The sequence below is a fragment of the Asterias amurensis genome, chromosome 3 (assembly GCF_032118995.1).
Source record: "Asterias amurensis chromosome 3, ASM3211899v1".
Lineage (NCBI taxonomy): Eukaryota > Metazoa > Echinodermata > Asteroidea > Forcipulatida > Asteriidae > Asterias > Asterias amurensis.
Genome location: NC_092650.1, coordinates 18,859,888 through 18,880,094, shown reverse-complemented (window position 1 = coordinate 18,880,094; position 20,207 = coordinate 18,859,888). Strand labels below are relative to the sequence as shown.

General features: G+C 41.5%; 1 protein-coding gene across 1 annotated transcript; it reads left to right on the top strand.

Annotated features, from left to right (window-relative positions):
* Positions 1 to 115: 115 nt before the first annotated feature.
* LOC139934763 (tonsoku-like protein) lies at positions 116 to 20,032 on the top strand. Its single transcript, XM_071929170.1, has 23 exons — positions 116 to 273; positions 1,384 to 1,479; positions 2,202 to 2,514; positions 3,515 to 3,673; positions 4,620 to 4,791; positions 5,437 to 5,551; positions 5,800 to 5,945; positions 6,588 to 6,740; positions 7,206 to 7,331; positions 8,386 to 8,605; positions 9,526 to 9,590; positions 9,727 to 9,816; positions 9,994 to 10,230; positions 10,540 to 10,660; positions 11,167 to 12,191; positions 12,405 to 12,571; positions 13,376 to 13,532; positions 14,148 to 14,226; positions 15,115 to 15,470; positions 16,694 to 16,865; positions 17,537 to 17,712; positions 18,675 to 18,748; positions 19,378 to 20,032. The coding sequence occupies exons 1-23, from the start codon at positions 243 to 245 to the stop codon at positions 19,736 to 19,738; spliced, it is 4,611 nt and encodes a 1,536-aa protein (XP_071785271.1). The 5' UTR covers positions 116 to 242; the 3' UTR covers positions 19,739 to 20,032.
* The last annotated feature ends 175 nt before the right edge of the window (positions 20,033 to 20,207 follow it).

Genomic DNA, 20,207 nt, shown 5'->3' with positions numbered 1-20,207 from the left:
GTCTGTGTAAATTATTAAACAGCGCCCTCTATTCTCAACCACAGCCAGCCAACGATAGTAAACTAGCACCCCTTTGGAAAAAGAACAGCTAATGTGTCCATCGCGGGAATTTCAAGATGGCGGGTCTTATAAAAGTAGAATTGTGTGTTGACGTCTGACAAATGTCTCGGAAAAAAACATGACAAAATTAAAGTTATGCAACAAACTTTGAAACGAGTTCGGTGCCTTGAGTTTTCTGCAATATGAATTCTCAGGATAGAAAGGAGTTCAAGAGTAAGTTATCATATATTTTCCTCCTTTCTTAAAAAAAAGAAAAGAAATTAAACTGGCCACTTTTTCCTTGTCCTTGTTTTTTGCCTAGTATTTAAATTTTATTACATCAAAAAACAAACAGCCACCATTGCATTGTTTGGTTCTGCTAGTCAGGTGCCGTCGCCAACTACTCTCAATAATTGAATTTTATATTGAACACATCAAGTCACAAGACAAGCTGGGTACCTAACTAAAAACAAAATCAATTATTTGTAAGAATTTAGATTACAAGAATTCGAAAATGAATATTTAATTTAATTAATCAATTGAAGTAAATTCCAACAAGTCCAATATTTAGAATGAAAACTAGTTTAATTTTCAAATAATCTAAACTTTCGATTTAACAAATTTGTAAATAAAGATCATCTGAATTTGTAACCATATTGATATACCATGACAACCGTTTCATTCATGTTATATTTGTAAACACAAGCATGACAAAGCATTGATTGCAATGCAAGGTGGCAACTTTATTTAAAACTTAAAAGTTTAGGCCATTTTATTTTTAAACAAACTGAAACTACTTTTTTACTCTGAACTCAATAATTTTTTTCCACTGTAATGATTTTAAATTAATAATTCATTTATTGTTCTGCTTATGGATGTGGCAGTCTAAAACTCAATTTATTTAATTTGGACTGATTGATTGAAGTGCATTATTATAGCCATTCCATTGGACACTTTCTGAACAGAACACAAATTAAAAGTTCACAGATTTACAAATAACTTACAGGGTTAACAAGGTAATGGTGAAAGACTTCCCTTGAGATATTATTCCATGAAATGCTTTACCTTTTGAGAAAACATTAAAACAGTTATAAATTCTCGATATCGAGAATAGCGGATTTATTTTAAACACATGTCATGACACGGCGAATCGTGCAGAAACAAGGGTGGGTTTCCCCGCTATTTTCTCCCGACTCCGATGACCGATTGAGCCTAAATTTTCACAGACTTTGTTATTTTATACACAAGTTGTGACACACCAAGTGTGGGCCTTTGGACAATACTGTTTACCGATGTTGTGCGATTGCTTTAAACATTTCACATTGGTGTAAATTTATGTTACAGGACTGCAGAAGTGTAAACTGAAGTCTCAGGCTGCTGGCAAGCTCAAAGAAGAAGCTGAAATCTGTAATGTCTTAGGGGAACTACTGTCCAAGTATGGTAAGTTGACCACCGGTGGCTCAGACAGGATTCATTTGTGCAGGCCTGGTACTTCTCGGAGGCAACAGAGGCGATTGCCTCCATGCCCCCTAGTCATTGCCTTGGTGCCCTTGAAATGCTTTGGTATACCCAGGAGAAAATGCCTCAGTGCCCTTGGTCTTTTTAAAACGAAGCATAGAGTACAGGGTTGTATGTGGATTGGTTAAAGAGGCTTGGGCATGGAATTTCATCTTTGACAGGCCAACAAGACTATTTTGTTACATTACACAAGTGCTCTTCCATTGAAAAAACCCTTAAATAAAGTCTATTTGGCCAAACTGTTGAATGGGCACAATGACAAGACCAGGGCAACAGATTACATGTCCTCCGTTTACTCTGTTTAATTCCAGGCCTGGTGCAGAACTAAAATACTATGTCCAAAAAGGCAGATTTTGAAATCTGTTTTGAAATGTTTTGAAAATGGAGCAGAACAACCAATTATCCTTAATTCAAGCATCACATTTTGGGGAAACGGGTGACAATAATTGTGTAAGTGACTGTTGTTTATATATGTTTAGCGGCTGTTGAAAACAAATTGAATTGGGGTTAGAACAAAGGAAAATTGACTAGATTGGGATTTAAACTACAGATTAACATGCCGCTGCTCTACCAACTGAGCTATCTAGCCTTATGTTGGCGGCTCCCTATTTGTGAACTTCCTGCAATTTGTTATGTTTTATCAGGTGAATACGAAGATGCTATCAAAGAACATCAACATGAATTGCAACTCTCAGAGTCAGTCCAGGATGTCATCGGGGCAGCAGTTGCCAACCGCAAGATCGGGGAATGCTACAGTCAACTCGGCCACTACAAGAAAGCTCTCCGTCATCAGGGGCGCCATCTGGAGCTGGCCCGGTCTGTGGATAGTTACGTGGAAGAGCAGCGAGCACACGCCACTATTGGACGGACGTACTTGTTTCAGGGGGAGAACAGCAAACAGAGCAACCCGGATGAGGCTCAAGTTGCACTACACAAGGCCAGGGAGTCATTCTTCAAGTAAGGACGGGGTCACTTGAATGTTTCGTTGGTTGTTTGGGCTTAGGTTTTATGTCAGGCCACAAACGCTACAGCCTTCGATGCCCTGGTTAAGGACTTGGTTCATGTTAGATAAATTGTCCATAGTTTGATTCTTAAGTTGTACGTTTTCCCTTTAAAGCCATTGGACCCTTTCGGTACAGGAAAAAAAAAAAAAAGTTCACAGATTTACAAATAATTTACAGGGTTTACAGAAGGTAACGGTGAAAGACTTCTCTTGAAATATTAGTCCATGAAATGCTTTACTTTTTAAGAAAACGGTAAAACAATATAAATTCTCGTTAACGAGAATTACGAATTTATTTTAAACACATGTCATGACACAGCGAAACGCGCGGAAACATGGGTGGGTTTTTCCGTTGTTTTCTCCCGACTCCGATGACCGATTGAGCCTAAACTTTCACAGGTTTGTTATTTGATATAGAAGTTGTGGTACACAAAGTGTGGGCCTTGGACAACACTGTTTACCGAAAGGGTCCAATGGCTTTAAGTTGACCCTCCTGCCAAATGCCATTTAAAGCACCTGACGTAAAACAATCTCAACAAGCAACTTGTCAACATTCAATTGCCTGTCAAATGACAACTTTGCAAGGAAAGGGAAAAAACTATGAAAATAGAAAGCTACCTGGGCGAAATTCTAGACTTTCAGACTAATCTCTGCTTAAGGTAGGGGCAGAATTTCTGTGGTAAGTGGGTAAGCGAAGAATGCAAGTGCACAAGCAGCAAAAAATTCTTACTAAACTTGCTTACGTAAAGTGCAGATTTGTCTGTCTCCGGTCCATAAGCAGTAATTTTTCGCTTACAGTTAACAGAGCCAAGAAATTGTGTCCTGGTCCTTCCTTGAAAAAAACATTGGCAAACCTTGCTCTTTGAAGTGGGGTTTTCTTGAAAATTCATTATTGCCCTTACACTACAGAAGAGTAAAGCTCTCAACCTGCTTAATTTTGTTGTTGATATGCAGGAGTCTGGAAGTATGCGGCCACCTGAAGGGTGTGGTAACAGAGAGAGAGCTGATGGAGATGAAAGCTAGACTGTATCTCAACATAGGACTGGTCTACGACAATCAGAGGGACAATGTCAACTCGGCAAAGTTCATCAAGCAGGCTGTCTTTATCGCTGAGTAAGGGAGTTATTGTTGTTATTATCCTGGTAATGAAACCAAGGATGCCTCATAAGTGAAGTAAATCACTGCAGCTCGCAAGCTCGAGGAAACCGGGGCCCAATTTCATAAAGCCTGTAAGCACAAAAATTTGCTTAGCATGAAATTTCTTCCTTAATAAAAACAGGATTACCAACCAAATTTCCACGCGATTTTCAGTATAAGCAAACAACAGCTTAATACCAGTAACAAGCAATGTGCAAAATTTGGTTGGTAATCTTGTTCTTATCAAGGAAAGAAACTTCATGCTAAGCAAGTTTTTGTGCTTACAGACTTTATGAAATTGGGCCCTATAAACAAGGGTGCTTGCTATGTGAACCAGAAACACCAAAGCTAAACCCTACTCTTCCACGATATGTGTTCTGGGCTCCAGCTACCACATGTTTAAAATTTGTTTTGAACTTAAATCAGAGCCCTGACTTAAGCATGGTAATCCATGCTGGTATGAGTACCTGCAGTGCCATTTAAAGGCCGTGGACACTATTGGTAATTACTCGAAATAATTATTAGCATAAAACCTTACTTGGTAACGAGTCATGGGGAGCTGTTGATAGTATAAAACATTGTGAGAAATGGCTCCCTCTAAAGTAATGTAGTTTTCGAGAAAGAAGTAATTTTCCACGAATTTGAATTCGAGACCTCAGATTTAGAATTTGAGGTCTCGAAATCAAGCATCTGAAAGCACACATTCAACTTCGTGTGACAGAGGTGTTTTTTCTTTCATTATTATCTCGCAACTTCGACGACCGATTGAGCTCAATTTTTTTTTTATGCATATGTTGAGTTACACTAAGTGAGAAGACTAGTCTTTGACAATTGGCAATAGTGTCCAGTGCCTTTAAAGGCAACTGCTGTTTACTTTCTAACTTGTTCACTGTCGCTGTTTTTTCTTGGTTTTTTTTACTAGGAAGCATCATCTTTTAGAAGACTTGTACAGAAGCCACTGTTCCCAGGGAGACATCTACCAGAGGACTGGAGAGAGCACCAAGGCACTCAGGTCTTTTGAGAATGCCATGAAGGTCGCTAAGAAACTCAAAGAGAAGAACTGGGAGAGCGACGCCCTGTCCGTTTCGGCAAATGTTAGTTCTCTTACTTAGAATAATTGTGTTTTTTTATATAGCGCTCATATCTGTCAATAAGTGACGCTCAAGGTGCTTCAACATTCAATGTTTTCTGCAAGGTATTGTGGAACTAAGTTTTTGAAGTAAAAGATCCATTCCTTTACATAGAACTACAAGGTGATGTGGCACAATATGCTGCAAATCAAACCTGGGCGAACACCTTCTCTCATTGTGCCCTAGTTCTTTTACGTGCAGTACAAAACACACGGGACCAATGACTTACATCCCATCTGATGGATGGTGTCTTGCTTTTAAAGGACACAAGTGTCATAATCGCAACTCAAACCCACACTCTGCTGAAGACATTCCTGTTCCACAACCAATCCTAATTCATTTGTTTTTCTTTTGTCCTCTTCTCCTGGAAAGTGCTCTGTTCTTAGGATAGCGCTATATAAATGCTGTGTTTTTATTATTATATTATAAGGAACAAAAACACCAGAGCTGGAGTCCGGTGCTCTTATTTGCTCAGCCACGACACGTCCATCTTGAAGTACAATCTCAGAGCTGACAACATTTGCATCTTGCAAATGCTGGTTCTATTCGCTTAATTTCTTGAGTATTCACCAATTTATGACCCTAACTTTGACATTGCTCTCTGCCTAGGTGCTGCTCCAGTTGGGTGACTTCACCGCCGCTAAGAGGGCCTTGAAGAAAGCCTACAAGCTGGGCTCCGGTAAAGCAGAGGAGAGGGACATTGTTGTCAGGACACTCAAAGCAAGTAAGATGAAACCTCTTTTCATCAGGAATTTGTCTTCTTTAAGTTTAATAATTATAATAATTGTTTCAAAGTGGCCACTAGAGCTGCAGTTTATTGAACATTGTTTGTGTTGCCGGCTGTTTGATGAACTAATGGCCCACAAATTATATTTACCCTCATACTATGTGACCATTCAACAACAACCAAGGTGGTTTATCATGATGTATAAACTATGCCAACAATTTGGTTTTGACAATCTTCCCCCTCAGCTATCAGAGCTTGCCGGCTTCTGGAGGAACTTGACGACACGTCGGATGTTGCTTACAGAGAACGACTACCACTGTACGAGGCGATGGGTGACCTCTGCTGTAAGATCAGTGTGTTCACACGGGCTGCCGCCTACTACAAGAAACAGGTATTGTGTGAGATAATATCGATGGATGAGAAAATAGGAATTTTGGACTTATAGGGTTTAATGCTGTTCAACACTTGGATTCAGAAGGTGTACAGTGTACTACTCTGAAAATACACAAAAAATACAAGTTCATCAAAAGACGTATTATTGTTTTAGTGTTCAAAGACTTTTATACTTTATTAAGGCGACTCTCACAGAGACAACAACCTATTGGGCATTTTAGGCAATAATTATGAGACTGATTTTTGTATAAGGTGTTTCAGCACATTCAGCAGCCACTGCCAGAAACAATGAGGTAAACCCTTGTTATTTTACGAGCATTACATAATACACAGGACATAACACACAGGACATAACACACAAGACCAACGTCTTAATGTCCCATCTGAAGGACGAAACATTAGGGTTGAGTGCCTTGCTACGGACACCATGACTTAGACTTGAAACCACACCCCATTGAAACACCAGAGTTTGAGTCCAGTGCACTTGACCACTCGACTATGGCACGCAAAATACATGTCTTTTGACTTCTGGAATATTGTGCTGATTACCTAGCCATCTAGCCCTAATGTTGCCAGTCCAAGAAAGTTTCTATTTCGAACATTTAAAATTTGGATTAAACATGTTTTACTTTCTCCCAAGCTTTCTTGCGCCATGGCTCTACAGTGTGACCCAAAAGAACTGGTCCCCATCTACGTTTCACTGGCGACCACCTACGCAGATGACGGCCAGCACAGAAAGGCTATTGAGATGTATCGCAAAGAGCTTGAGCTGAGGAAAGGCCATCCAAAGGAGGTGAACTTTGACCTCAAAACCAAGTGTGGTTTTTGCTCTTTTTTGGGCGGGGGGGGGGGGGGGTCAACTTTAGTGGGACTATTCAAACTACCACAATGCTTAACTAATACATGTAGTTGGTGTCAATATTTCAATACAAGAGATCTTCTAGTTTGTCAAAAACATATAAGTTTAGCATAAAGTATCAGAAAGACAATTTAACTATAGAGGAACTTGAACCAACGACCTACGGGATTGGCCGGCGCTGTACCAACTTAGCTATAAAGCCTTGTGTTGGTGGTTTTTCTATTTTTTTTTTCAAAATCTTTGTTTGGGGATATCAGTTAGAAGCCATACAACAACAAGAGTGTAGCCAGGGATCACACCCAAGTTTATGGTACGACCTGGGAGCGGCAGCCAGGGGATCGCTTCAAGGGGATGTGACTATTTATTTCAGATATCAATATTTGACTTTTCAATTCACAGGAGGGGCGTACTTGGCTGAACATTGCTGATGCTCAAGAAAGATCCCACCATGACTTTGAGACAGTCAGCCAGTCTTATAAGAATGCTGTGGATTGTGCCAAGAAGGCAGAACACTCAAAGTTACAGGTAATTAAGTTGTCAAATGGCAGTTGGGAAAACCTTTGAATAGAGGGGGATGTGTAGGATTTGAGGGGGAGATCAAAATCAAACTGCATGTTTATTTGATTCAGTTGGACTGAATAGTGTGCTAAACTGACTATTGGTTACATGGGATCAGACATACCACTATGATCAAAGCCCAACATTATGGGTGTTGAGTGACAATATGGAGACCACACCAGCTCTTTTCAGAGTCGCACTCCTCCCAAAAGAGATTTCCACATGGTTGTACCGGCAAGTTTACAAGAACCATCTCTGCCCTTACAGGTATCCACTAATCCCTAGGTGACGAAGAGAAGTAATTATAGGCAAGCGTGTTGTTTAAGGACACAAATGCTATAACTGAGATTTGAACCAATGCCCCACTGACTTGAAAGTCACCAGAATTTGAGTCTGGTGCACAGCCATGTAATACTCAAGTGGGATTGGAACCTCGACCCCTGCATTTTAGTCATAACAACTCTAAAGAAATGATCATTTGGGTTGATCTGGTTGTAGTTACTTCTTATTTTCCACACCATGCAAAGCTTCAAACATCACTTCTGATATGGTGTTGGATTTTTTCAGAATTGAGGAGAAATTATTAGGGGTCCTCGAGAAAATGAAAACAATTAATTGTTGCTGATTTTTGTTTTAGCTACAAAATGTCGCTGACAAAACAGGTTTTTTTAAAGAAAATATGCCCCCCCCACCCCCCAAAAAAAGAAGAACAAAAAAAAAAGAACCCTTCATGGTAACGGGGAGCTGTTGATAGCATAAAACATTGAGAGAAACGGCTCCCTCTGAAGAAACAAAGTTTTTAAGAAAGAAGTAAAGATTTGGAATTTGAGGTCTTGAAATTAAGCATTTGAAAGCACACAACTCAGTGTGACAAGGGTGTTTTTTCGACGACCGATTGAGCTCAAATTTTCACATGTTTGTTATTTAATGCCTATGTTGAGATACACCAAGTGGGTAGACTGGTCTTTGACAATTACCAATAGTGTTCAGTGTCTTTAGCCATCATCAATTTGTTTTTCAGCTACTGTCGCTGAGGTCCCTGAGCCTCCTTCACAAGAAGGCCAAGCAGGAGCTCCTGTACGGAGCAACCATGGAGAAGATTCACCACTTGAAGGAGAAGTACGACATCGCATCGGATGACGAAGAGGAGCTGAGTGAGGATGATGAGGGGGAAGGGACCGGGGGGCAGGAGATGGACAGCGAGTCATGGGAGATGGAAAATCTGGAATTGTCTGATTCAGGTAAGTCTCCTCATTCTAAAGTAGTTGGTTTTACAAATAGTTTGTCTAGTTTTGTATACTAAAGAAGATTTAACAAACTTTTTCTCCTACGGGGGGGACAAAAATCAATATAAAATAACCTCATTCTGTGGCAAGTCAATTTGACAATCTGAGTGTCTAGCCTGTTCTACAATAATCTTAAATAATATTGGGCATTCATACACCACTGATGATGTCAATGTTGACCAATCATGGTGAAGTAAAGTCAATTGTCTGTCCCGAGCCAATGTGGCTCATCAAGACCATGTTTATATCCGGTTTCCTTGGCATTAAACGACTGAGAATATTTCTATTCCCAGACAGCATGCCAGTCCATCGCAGGTTACTCCCCAGCTCTCACTGGTACCTATCTGTACTCCTTGGTGAAAAGATATGATTATAATAAATAATGTAGCCTTGCTCAAGAACACAAGTGTTTCCACTGACCAGGCCAGGATTCTAACCCACTTTTTGTAAACTACAGAACTTGTGTCCACCGCCCTAGGTCACTCAGCCTTGACACCTCATGGTGCATGAACATTATTCCCCAGTCACTGGGCCATTTATCTCATTCCTTAAACCACCTTGGGCTCCCTGAGGAGTGTACAGCCTGTGCTGCCAAGTATGTAGCACACCAAGCTTAATCTATCACAAGAACCATCATTGCCTTCACATGTACCAGTTGACAGTTATAGATAAGTGTGTTGCTCAAAGACACAAGTGCCCTAACTGAGATTTGGACCCACACCCCACTGACTTAGTCACCATCATTTGAGTCCGGTGCACAGTTGGGATTTTTTAATGCAAGACCACCGCCTGCTTTCTAGATTAGATTCATAACCTCAATTAAGAGGCGATTATTTGGGTTGATGGTTTTCTGTTTTCTTTTTATCCTACAATAGACGTGTCCGACGTAGAGGAAGAATATGACCGGTCATCAGCTACTGTGAGAGCAAGAAAAAGCAAGGTAATAATACCAACCGCTTTCGACACTGTTATGACCAATGTGAAATGAACCATTCTGGCGTGTTGCTGGAAAAACAATCATGGTCCAATTTTTTTATAGAAAAATCCCTTAATTTCTTGCATGTTCTTCTTGGCAGTTTGCAAAGCGAAATGAGAAAGGAGAGACGTTGCTTCACAGAGCCTGTATTGACGGAAACGTAAGACAAGTCAAGAAGCTGTTACTCCAGGTAAACTGTTCATTTTGCATGAAGCTGATGTTATTTTGTTGGCTCAGTGCTATAAGGTCACAAACCTATCTTAATTATACTTCCACCATGCAAATTTTCAAACCCTATACTTAACACTTTTTACCTTACTTACCGTAAAACTAATTTGTCACTTTCCCTTTCCCTCCCCCCGCCCAGGGTCACCCAGTCAATCCCAGAGACTACTGCGGCTGGATCCCACTCCACGAGGCCTGTAACTTTGGCCACCTCGGTATTGTGGAGCTCCTGCTGGAATACGGGGCGGACATCAGCGATCGCGGGGGCGAGGGGTGCAGCGGGATCACCCCTCTTCATGATGCAATTAACGGAGGAAACTTTGAAGTGGCAGAGCTGCTCGTTGCAAGAGGGGCCAGTGTGCAGGCCAAAGATGACAAGGTTTGTTTGATGTGGTCTTGAACATTTTCCAGCTCAATCTTGGCCACATTTCATGAAGCTGCTGAAGCACAAAAAAGTAGCTAAGCAGTTTCCTGTGATCCTGAACATTATCCAGCTCAATCCTTGCCGAATTTCGTTAAGTTGTTTTTAAGCACAAAAAGTAGCTAAGCACAAGAAAATTATGCTTACCAGAATAAGGTTACCAGCCAAACTATCATTCAATGTGTACAATCTGTGACTGGTTTCCTGTTCATGTCTGCTTACTGGGGTACACAAGGAATTTTTCTATTTATTTGTTGGCTCACACAGGGTATGAATGCATTGGACACGATGCAGAACTGGATGGAGACGTACGCTGGTGATCTTGACCAGGGTACCAGGCAAGACGCAGAGAGGATGTCCAAGACGTTACAGCAGGTCCAAAAACACAGTAAGACGAGAGTAGAAAATTCACTGCTTGTACATATTTTTAATATTGAAAGTACGGCTCCCCTTAAATGAGAGACAATCAAAAAGAATCCCTCAAGCGAACCCTCAAATTGAAATTGTGTAACATGAAACATTTATTATGACAGAATCAAATTTGTGGCAATGTACCATTCATACATGTAAAAATACATCACAGTGCAGGTTAAAGCAACCAACAACTTGAAACATGGATTTTTGCCTCCTTTTTATTTTGTCGGGGTGTCTAATTTGCACAGCTATCTACTGTAGGGCAGTGAACTCAAGGTCAGTAATTTGCAGAATTATGTTATGACAATTGCTTCTCTCAACCCAGGAATACCAATTGGTACTGGTGAGAGCTGGGAGTAACCTGCGATGGACTGGCATCCTGGCCAGGGAGAATAGAAATATTCTCAATCGTATAATGCCAATGAAACCAGTTATAAACACCGGCCCAAAGTGATAGTCTTTTCTAACTTCTGTTTTCAGGACACCACCATTCAGTTCCAGCGAGGCCAAAGAATATCTTAGAGAATACTGATCTCTTTGATAGGGAAGAGAGCCGATCTCAAGCCGTTACAAGACAGTCACAAGCATCTACCTCATACAGCGACAACCACCATCACCACCACGGTAGAGATAACAATAAGAAACATACTAGTTCCAATAAGGAATCAACCTCCGCCGTCAGAGGCAAGCAGCAGTCACAAAATGGGTCGTCACTTCGTCAAAGAAATATCGGACGGAGAGACCGAAGCGTCGAGGAGATGAGTGATGATGGAGACCACTTTGAGACACTCGGGGGAGCTGAGTCAGGGAATGACTCAGACGAGTCTATGGATATTCCCCAGGATTCATTGCCCGTGATGACATCACACGTTAGAACGCGGGTAGCGGCTGACAAGCCTTCGACGTCTAATACAGAGGAGAGGTTGATGGAGGGCAATGATCTCTTTTTAGAAGCAACGGTTTTAGCTGATGATGATGTTCTTCAGATCGATGACGTTGAAGATAGTGAGAATATTTATTCTACTCAAAATGAACCTCCTGTTAGTGAAGACGCGCGACAGAGTTACATGAGTGCAGTGTCCAGTGTTGGGAGTGCAGCTACAAGACTGACTCTGAATCCAGTCCAAGTCAACACGGCCAAAACAAAACCAACCAATGAGACACCGGCTCTTATACCCGAAGAGGAATACACCGGTGGTGACGATTGGCTGATTGAGGATGTCGCCACCCGACCAAACAAAAGGACAAGAATGGACTTGGATTACATGATGAGGAATAACAATCAGACCCAAAGTACCTCAAGTCCTAGTGGAAGCCAGTTGAGGGCCTCCCAGAAGACCTTGTCACTGAGTCGCAAGTCTAGTAAGAGGTCCAGGCAAATGAAGCTGACCAGCATGGGAGCCAGTGTGGTTTCTAGGCAGGCAAGAGAAGGAAGTCGTGTACCTTCACCTCTGTTTGAGGAAAACAGCAGGCCAGATTCTGACACCGACTTCAGTCCTGTCCAAGTAAGTATTCGATCCCCCCCCCACACACACACATACAAGATAATAAGGAAACACATGAAGAGAGTTGTTTATAACAATAACAGGAATTAAAGAGTGAGCTAAACAACAGAAATCAAAACAAATGGATTGTTAAGATTCCAAAACCTGTTCAAAAGATGAGGCATTCTGCCTTTTAGATATGAAATCTACAGTCACCTCTTTTTATCTTTGTAGGAGGTGGAGGAGGAACCTCCAACTACAAGACTCTTGGACACTAGTAGAGTGGAGCAGCCACCCGTGCCAGACCATCACCCTGGACCAGCTCATCACCCTGGGCCAGCTGGAGCCGTCATGAGAGTCAGGGTCAAGATACAGGATAAGACCTTCCTCATTCCCATCAGGTTAAAACAATTTTTTTAATTTTTTTTCATAGGGATGATTTGAGGACAAAGCACAATTTCTGTTTGCTGTAATAATTTCATTTGAACTTATTCTGGATGTGAAGCCAAGGACTCTCAGAAAAACAAACTTTAGTCTCTGTATTTGCCAAGAGCCTATTGAGAGAAGACAAGATAGGAAGTTTCAGTGTTTTAGATGTGGGAGGAAACCCCCCAAAATTTGACTCCCATAAATGGCCGACCATTTGACGGACGAGGTAAAACGAAAACCGTGCAATTTCGAGACATGTTTGTGTGGATCATTGTATTCTACTTTTACAACATCTTCCCAACCATATGCATTTTATAACAAACGGTTACAAACGCTTTTCAAAGACCAACCCGACCGATCCAAGGCAACGTGATCCTTTAAGGACACAATTGTGTCATGACGGAGATTCAAAACACCATCCAATGACTTGGCCATCAGGGCCCAATTTCATGGCTCTGCTTACCGTAAGCACAGAATCGGCGCTTACGGAAGCAGAGAATTCTGTGATTACGGCAAGCGTGTTTCACAGGCTAGCGGCGAATTTCGGCTTCTGCGCGTGCGTATTCCCTTTTATTAGGCATTCTACGCTTACAAGGCTAACGCAGAAATTCGGCGCTTGCACGTAAGCGGGGAATTGTGATCGTAAGCGCAGAATTCGGCAGTAAGCAGAGCCATGACATTGGGCCCAGAACTTGAGTCAGATGTACTAGAACATTCGCCCACAACAGGCCAGATTTATAATTGTCTCTTTTTTACTCCAAATGTCTGTCCATCAGAGAAGCAACAAACACCATGAGTTGGTTATGCGAGGAAGCAGCCAAACGCCACTTTGCCTCCTGCGGACTGAGACCCAAGCTACAACTATGCACGGGAGAAGGGGCCATGTTCTCACCCGATGATGTCATTGCGGACCTACTGAGTAATAATGAGGAGGTCAGTTGAAGGTTCAATCACTAGAAGTTTCACCAGATGAAGGTTCAATCACTAGAAGTTTCACCAGATGAAGGTTCAATCACTAGATACATATTTTTTTTTAGCATAGACATGAAAGTGTGTCAGGCCTTGTATTTCATTATCGAACAATGTTGCAAGGGCAGTGCTTTTGTTTCATTAAAGGGTACCTCTCTAAGGGTAATTTCTATTGGGAACGTATCACAGGGATGATATTGTTCAGACTTTTGTCTGAATTCAGACTTTTCATGTGGGACTGGTGAAGAATATCAGACAAAATTTGTACCCACAAATAAAGAAATCCTGCTCATTGGTCTACTTCTCTAGTGCTTTGGATGCTGTTTCCAAAAGCTCCTTGGAATCTATAACACCAGGGGTTACCAAACAGTAGAAATGGCATCATTTCAACATACCTTTATATTTGTATCAAAGTTTCAGACTTTTTCGCTAGTAATGACTCTCACCCCTGGTATCAAGGGACACCAAGGCAATGACCAGGGGGCATGGAGGCAATTGCCTTCGTCGCCTCCATTAAGCGAATTCAAGTGTCACTTCTTATTGCCAAATAAATTGTTATCCTCTTTTTTATATTTGAAGGTTATTGGTAAGGTGGAAGCGTGGGACCTACCGCCCCTCACTGAGCGATACAAACGAGCCTGTCAAAACGCCAAGACGGGTAAGAAAACTTGACAGTTAGAAAATAAGGAGTGGAAGATTGTGTTTACAATGGTGTACTAACAGAACAGGAATAAAAAAATACAAAAATTACCACAAAGGATGCCAAACAAATATTGATAAAGTCACACAGGGAGACGACAGAGGCAATAGACGGGGGAGGTGATACAATAAAGTCTACGCTCAGCATCCGACACTACTCGCCTCATGGAACCTAACTCAATCAAGCTTCTTAAGTCGGCTTCAAGTCGCACATTCTCACATTTTGCTCCACACACCTGGTATGCACTCTCCACCTCAATCAGGAAATCCAAGTCTCTTCGAACATTTAAGAAGTGTATGAAACATTTTCTGTATCCTATCTAATGCGCTGCGTTCTTGACGTAGTGGCGCTATAAAAATGCCCTGTATGTATGTGTGCGTGTGTGTGTATGTATTTTATGAGCAAGAGTTTGGGAGAACACATCTATAGCTTTTGCTCTTTTCTTTCCTGGACAGGCTTTGGACAGACTTGTCTGTCTTAAGATTTCAAATAAGTACATTACTTAATAATATTGAACAGTTTCTTGACAAAAGTGGGCATGATATTCAGACAAACAACTGTTATCGGTCACGGAGTTGCATGACAGTTTAAAACCTTCAACCTACTCCTTTGAAAAACACTCTCGAAGAACTGGCCATAAATTAATAAACACTTTCTTGATTTCTCAAACAGTTGAACACCCCAAGACTCTTTACAAAAGTCGGCATGGTATTTAGACAAGCTACTCTCATCACTCAGAATTCTACGACGGTTAAAACAAAACCTTTACTTCATCCTACGCCTTTAAAAAGCACTCCCGAAGAGCCAGCCACAAAATAATAAATACTTTCTTGATTTCTCAAACAGTGGAACACCCCAAGATTCTCATTCACCTCCAGCAATCCCAGTCCACACCGACCACCCTGGAGCTCCACAGCTTAGCCCTGAAGGCCCCCCACCTCAAGCCCCTCTTCCTCGCCCTCCAGTGTCAGTACTCCCTCCGGAAGTTGATCCTGCCGGGCAACCGCGTCAGCGACGCGGAAGTGCCGACCCTGGCTGCCGCCCTCAAGAGTCTGCCCAATCTGGCCGTGCTGGATCTAAGCTGTAACGGGATCAGTCAGGAAGGATTGAAGCTACTGCAGGAAGGATTAACGGAGAGGAATATCGGAGGGGAACATGTCGGGCCAGCTGCACTGGGGCAGGGTAGCTCCAAACCAATTGAGGTAATTATTGAGTCCTCCTTTTGATGCAAAACAAAATGCGAACACTATACGGTCCGTCACCCACAAAGCAACCCTACCGTATCAAAAAACAGCAAAGAAACAAAACTAAGAACAATGATTCACAGGAAACAAACGGTATAAGTTCTTGAGAACTTCAAACCTCCATCACCACAACTGATGTTCACAAGTTATCGACTGTGTGTGAAACCATAAATTTACCCCCCAAAATTGCCCCGTGGTGCCCTTGGCAAAAATCCAATACAAATATAATAATATATTTGCCTCCAAGAAGTGCCCCATACTAGAGGAAGATTGCCTTGCCCCATCAAGAGGGCAGTTCAAGGCCTGTTAACAATGAAATCCAGACTGGCTGTTACATTCCTGGTTGCCTCAGTGACATCACATCATTAAAAAAAAGTCTCGTTTGTCAGAAAAATATAGCATAGAATAGAATAATGTTTTATTGTCACTTGTAAAAAAAAAGAAAAATATTTGTACAGTGAAATGCGTTTTGGTTTTGCGTGTCTAAAAATATGTGATATAAAAATACACACTAAAAATTTACCATAGCTACAATAGTTATAGGACACAAACATTTGTAACAAGAGGAACCAAAACAAACGGTGATCAGATTGACGTAGTGGTATTTTTCCTTGCCTTCCACCTCTAGGACCATGGTTCGAATCGTGCCGGGGGCACTACGTGTATTAGGTTACGGTCCCTACCTGACTAAAGTATTTTATCATTACGTATTATTTATACAAGATACCCCCATCAGTGTAAAAACACTATTCTCCCTGGGGACCCTGTAGTAAAAGCAAAACACAGAACAAGAGATAAACAAATACACATGTGTACAGAACAAACCCCACAAAAGCAACAACAGCACTGCATGGGTTTTCCCTGAAATGATTTTCTGGGTGTTTTTTTTTCTCTCACATTTAAAACTGCCATTTCTTTCCTTCTCTCCATGGGGTTCTTGGCTAGTGCAGTGATTACATTCACGTTTTTGAGAGTCCTTGGCTTCACGACCAGAATGAATTAAAAGAAATAATGATAATAACACAGCATTTGTAAAGGCGCACTGAGTCTGATATAAAACCATTCCATAAAGGCGCCAGTCAAAATGGAAAAGAGGGAATTCTCAAGTGGTAGGGGGAAAGCAAGCGTTAACAGGTGTGTACCCTCTTCCAAAAATGCTATTTCCTTTCATATTACTACAGCTTCTAGAGGAGTTGAACCTAAGCTACAACCCACTAACAGACGCATGCGCCCCGTACCTCGCTGCTCTCATCCAACACTGCAGCCTTCTCTCAAACCTCGTCTTGACCTCATGTGACCTCACCACCAAACTCTTTCAGCTTCATCGACGGGCGCTCACCGAAGCATTTCAGGGTAAGATTAGATTCTCTGTTATTATTAATTTTGGTTTTACCCTTACCAATGAGTGTTAGCACTCAGTACTACACTACGTACTACAGTACTTTCCCTTGTTCTGTAGAAAAAAAACACAGACATTATTACTCGGGTGGGATTCGAACCCACGACCTTTGTATTTCTAGAGCAGTGTCTTACCAACTAGATCACTGAGATTGCGAGGCAGTTCAAATCCTATATATACTCTGTTATTCTTTGTTTAAAAATCCAGTGTATCTTCTTGCTTTGTATTTCGGCAATAAGACTCTAAGAGGGGAAGGTATCTGTTTGGTACTCACTCCTTAAATTAATAGCTATTCAAAATTTACTTGGTTAGAAGTACATCAGCTTTTGAGAGCTTGGAAGTAATTTTACTTGGAAGTAATGTGGTTAATGGAAAAAGGTATCAGTTTTTATCGCACCAGATTGTAATCTGAGAAACGTTACTAATCAGCTCGGATTGTGTATTCCAGTTACAAATAATTATTATTTGAACTCTGTAGTAATCCAATTCTTAAAAGTAGATTTTCTGCAACAATAGCCAGAGCGTTCTTAAAAGAGCAATTTTCACAGCAATGCACCACATGACCACAAACCAAACATGCCCTGAACAATGTTGTACTTTTCTGTCATTTGCATTGATGTCCCAGGTGCAAACAATCTACGGACTCTACACATCTCCCATAATGCACTAGGCTCCACCGGGGTGGAGCTTCTCCTAAGGTGTCTGTCATCAGAGGTTGTGTCATTGCTTGATCTATCCTGCGTCATCGTATCATCAGCGGGGAGCAACCTAGCCAAGCATCTCGTGGCTTATCTCTCACTGGTGAGATATTTTTTGAATTTCTTGAGAAAAAATAAATATTATTTTGGGTAAGGGCACTTGACTTAGAAAGAAAGCAAGACTTCCGAGCCCAATTTCATGGCTCTGCTTAAAGCCATTATACATTTTCGCAACAGAAAAAAAAGTTCACAGATTTACAAATAACTTACAGGGTTTACAGACGGTAATGGTAAAAGTTCTTGAAATATTATTCCGTGAAATGCTTTACTTTTTGAGAAAACATTACAACAATTATCAGTCGAGAATTACGGTATATAGTAAACACATGTCATGACACGGCGAAACGTGCGGAAACAAGAGTGGGTTTTCCGGTTATTTTCTCCCGACTCCAATCACCAATCGAGCCTAAATTTCACAGGTTTTTTATTTTATATATAAGCTGTGATACACGAAGTGTGGGCCTTTGGACAATAACTGTTTACCGAAAGAGTCCAATGGCTTTAACAGAAGCAAAGGATCGCCGCTTACATCAAGCATATTTCAGTGTAGCAGTAAGTTTTTGCTTGTAAAAGTGTGTACGGGCATTACTAGGCATTCTTAGCGCATAAATTGTGCACTTGCCCTGTGACGGAAGAACCAAGTGCATTTCCCCAACAGAAGGGGTTTGTCCTTGTGTTGCCAACATGCCCAATTTGTTTGCTTACTGCCGAACTCTGTGCTAACATCTCTTAAAATTATGTGCTTATAAAGGGCTCGGTAAGTGAGCACATAATTCTGGGGTAAGAGCCATGAAAGTTGGACCCAGATGAACCCAAAAAACTCAAAGGAGAAAATGAGGAAGACAGAAAAGGAGATGGGGAGTCAACCACGGCAACATGGACTAGAATGACAAGTGCCAGAAGAGAACTGAAGTTAGGGAAAGAGGGCTTCGTCCAATAAAGCAGGATTATACAGATCTGGACTATAAGATGTAATTCCACTTTTGATATCTTCCCCTTTCATAGCCGGATTGTTCACTGAAGGAGCTACGTCTGTCGGGATGTCAACTTGGTGATCAAGATATATTTGATATTAACAGGTAAGTCACCAGTTTCCAGCCGAGTCTAGATTAACATTGAAAAATCACCAGCACTCATCATTTCCACAATTTGAGAGGCGGGAAAAACCAGACACCCGAAACTCGACCCTTAGTTAGGATAAGTTGGGTTCTGCTTAGTGTCAGAATAATAGAGAAAATAGAGTCGGCTGTTGCAAACTGCTTACCACCCAAAAGGACCGATGGTATGAATGCACAAAATAGTTTATTGCCTGACATTTGAACCCTAGCAGAGTCTTTCTTGAAGGCTAAATGGCAACACAGCACATGAACAGGTATATAAGGGTAACATAAGAAGTCAATTTGAAATACATGCATAGAGAAAGCGAGAGGGTCAGAAAGCACACAGCAAAAAGCAAGGTGAAAACAATGAATGGGGGGACAGGGGTGGGGGTTGGAGGGAAGGGCTGTATTTTTAAGACGGTTTGTAGTGATTAAAGATACATCAATGAACAAAACCTTGCAGGCAAAAACGCCGAGAGTTACAACACTACCAAGGCTTTAGACATTACAAACAAAATACAATTCTGGGGAAAATGATGTATAAAATCGATATCCGTGGCACCACACAGAGTAGACTTTTATTGATTGCTGTGTTTCTTCTTGACCAGATGTTTACCAGCAAGCAGCCAGCTAACAACCCTTGACCTATCAAGCAATGCAAACATCACCGAAGCCAGCATCTGCCAACTTCTCCAGGTAACCGCAAGGTCCCAACCCCCACTAGAATCTCTCGATCTGTCCGGCTGTGGATTACGAACGCCTCTCTCAACGGACTTCTTCGCATCGCTGTCGCTCAACCTGGTCCAGGATGGCCACAAGAGGGCTCCCCTGAAGGGGCTTCGGATGTGTGGGAACAAACTGAGCAAGGGGGATTGCGAGTTACTGATCGGCGTGTGGGAAGAGGCACATGGGAACGTCGCGATGCATCATGTGGACTCAACACGATGTGTGCTGTATGTCAGGGAATGATTAGAGTGGTAGCGACTGGAACACTTCTGCAAAACCTTGTGAGGTATGCTTGCTAGAAGAAATCATGGGAAATATGTTGCAAGGGAAAAACTTGGAATATGGCCCAGTGAAAAAGCTTCTGCTTTACCAACCTAAATGCAAAAGAAAAGAAAACGTCTTAACGTTTTGACTCAAGCAGAGTCTTTCGCAAAGGAGTCTTTTCTCAAAGAAGACGTGAAACAACAAACTAACTGGTCCTGCTGGCCAGCAATGAAAAAAGGTTTAGGGCAAACCCTTATGTTTATGGACGACAACAGGGCATTGTTAAGGACTTGGTTTGATGTGTTCTCATCAAGAAGGGCTCAATACAAAGCTTATTCAGGAAAAGGGAATTTTATTTTTAAAGTTTCCAAAATGGGCGTGGCTTGCCCTAGCCAAGGCGTTTCTTTTTTGCAATTTTGACCACTCTGTTGATAGTAAAAGAAGGGGA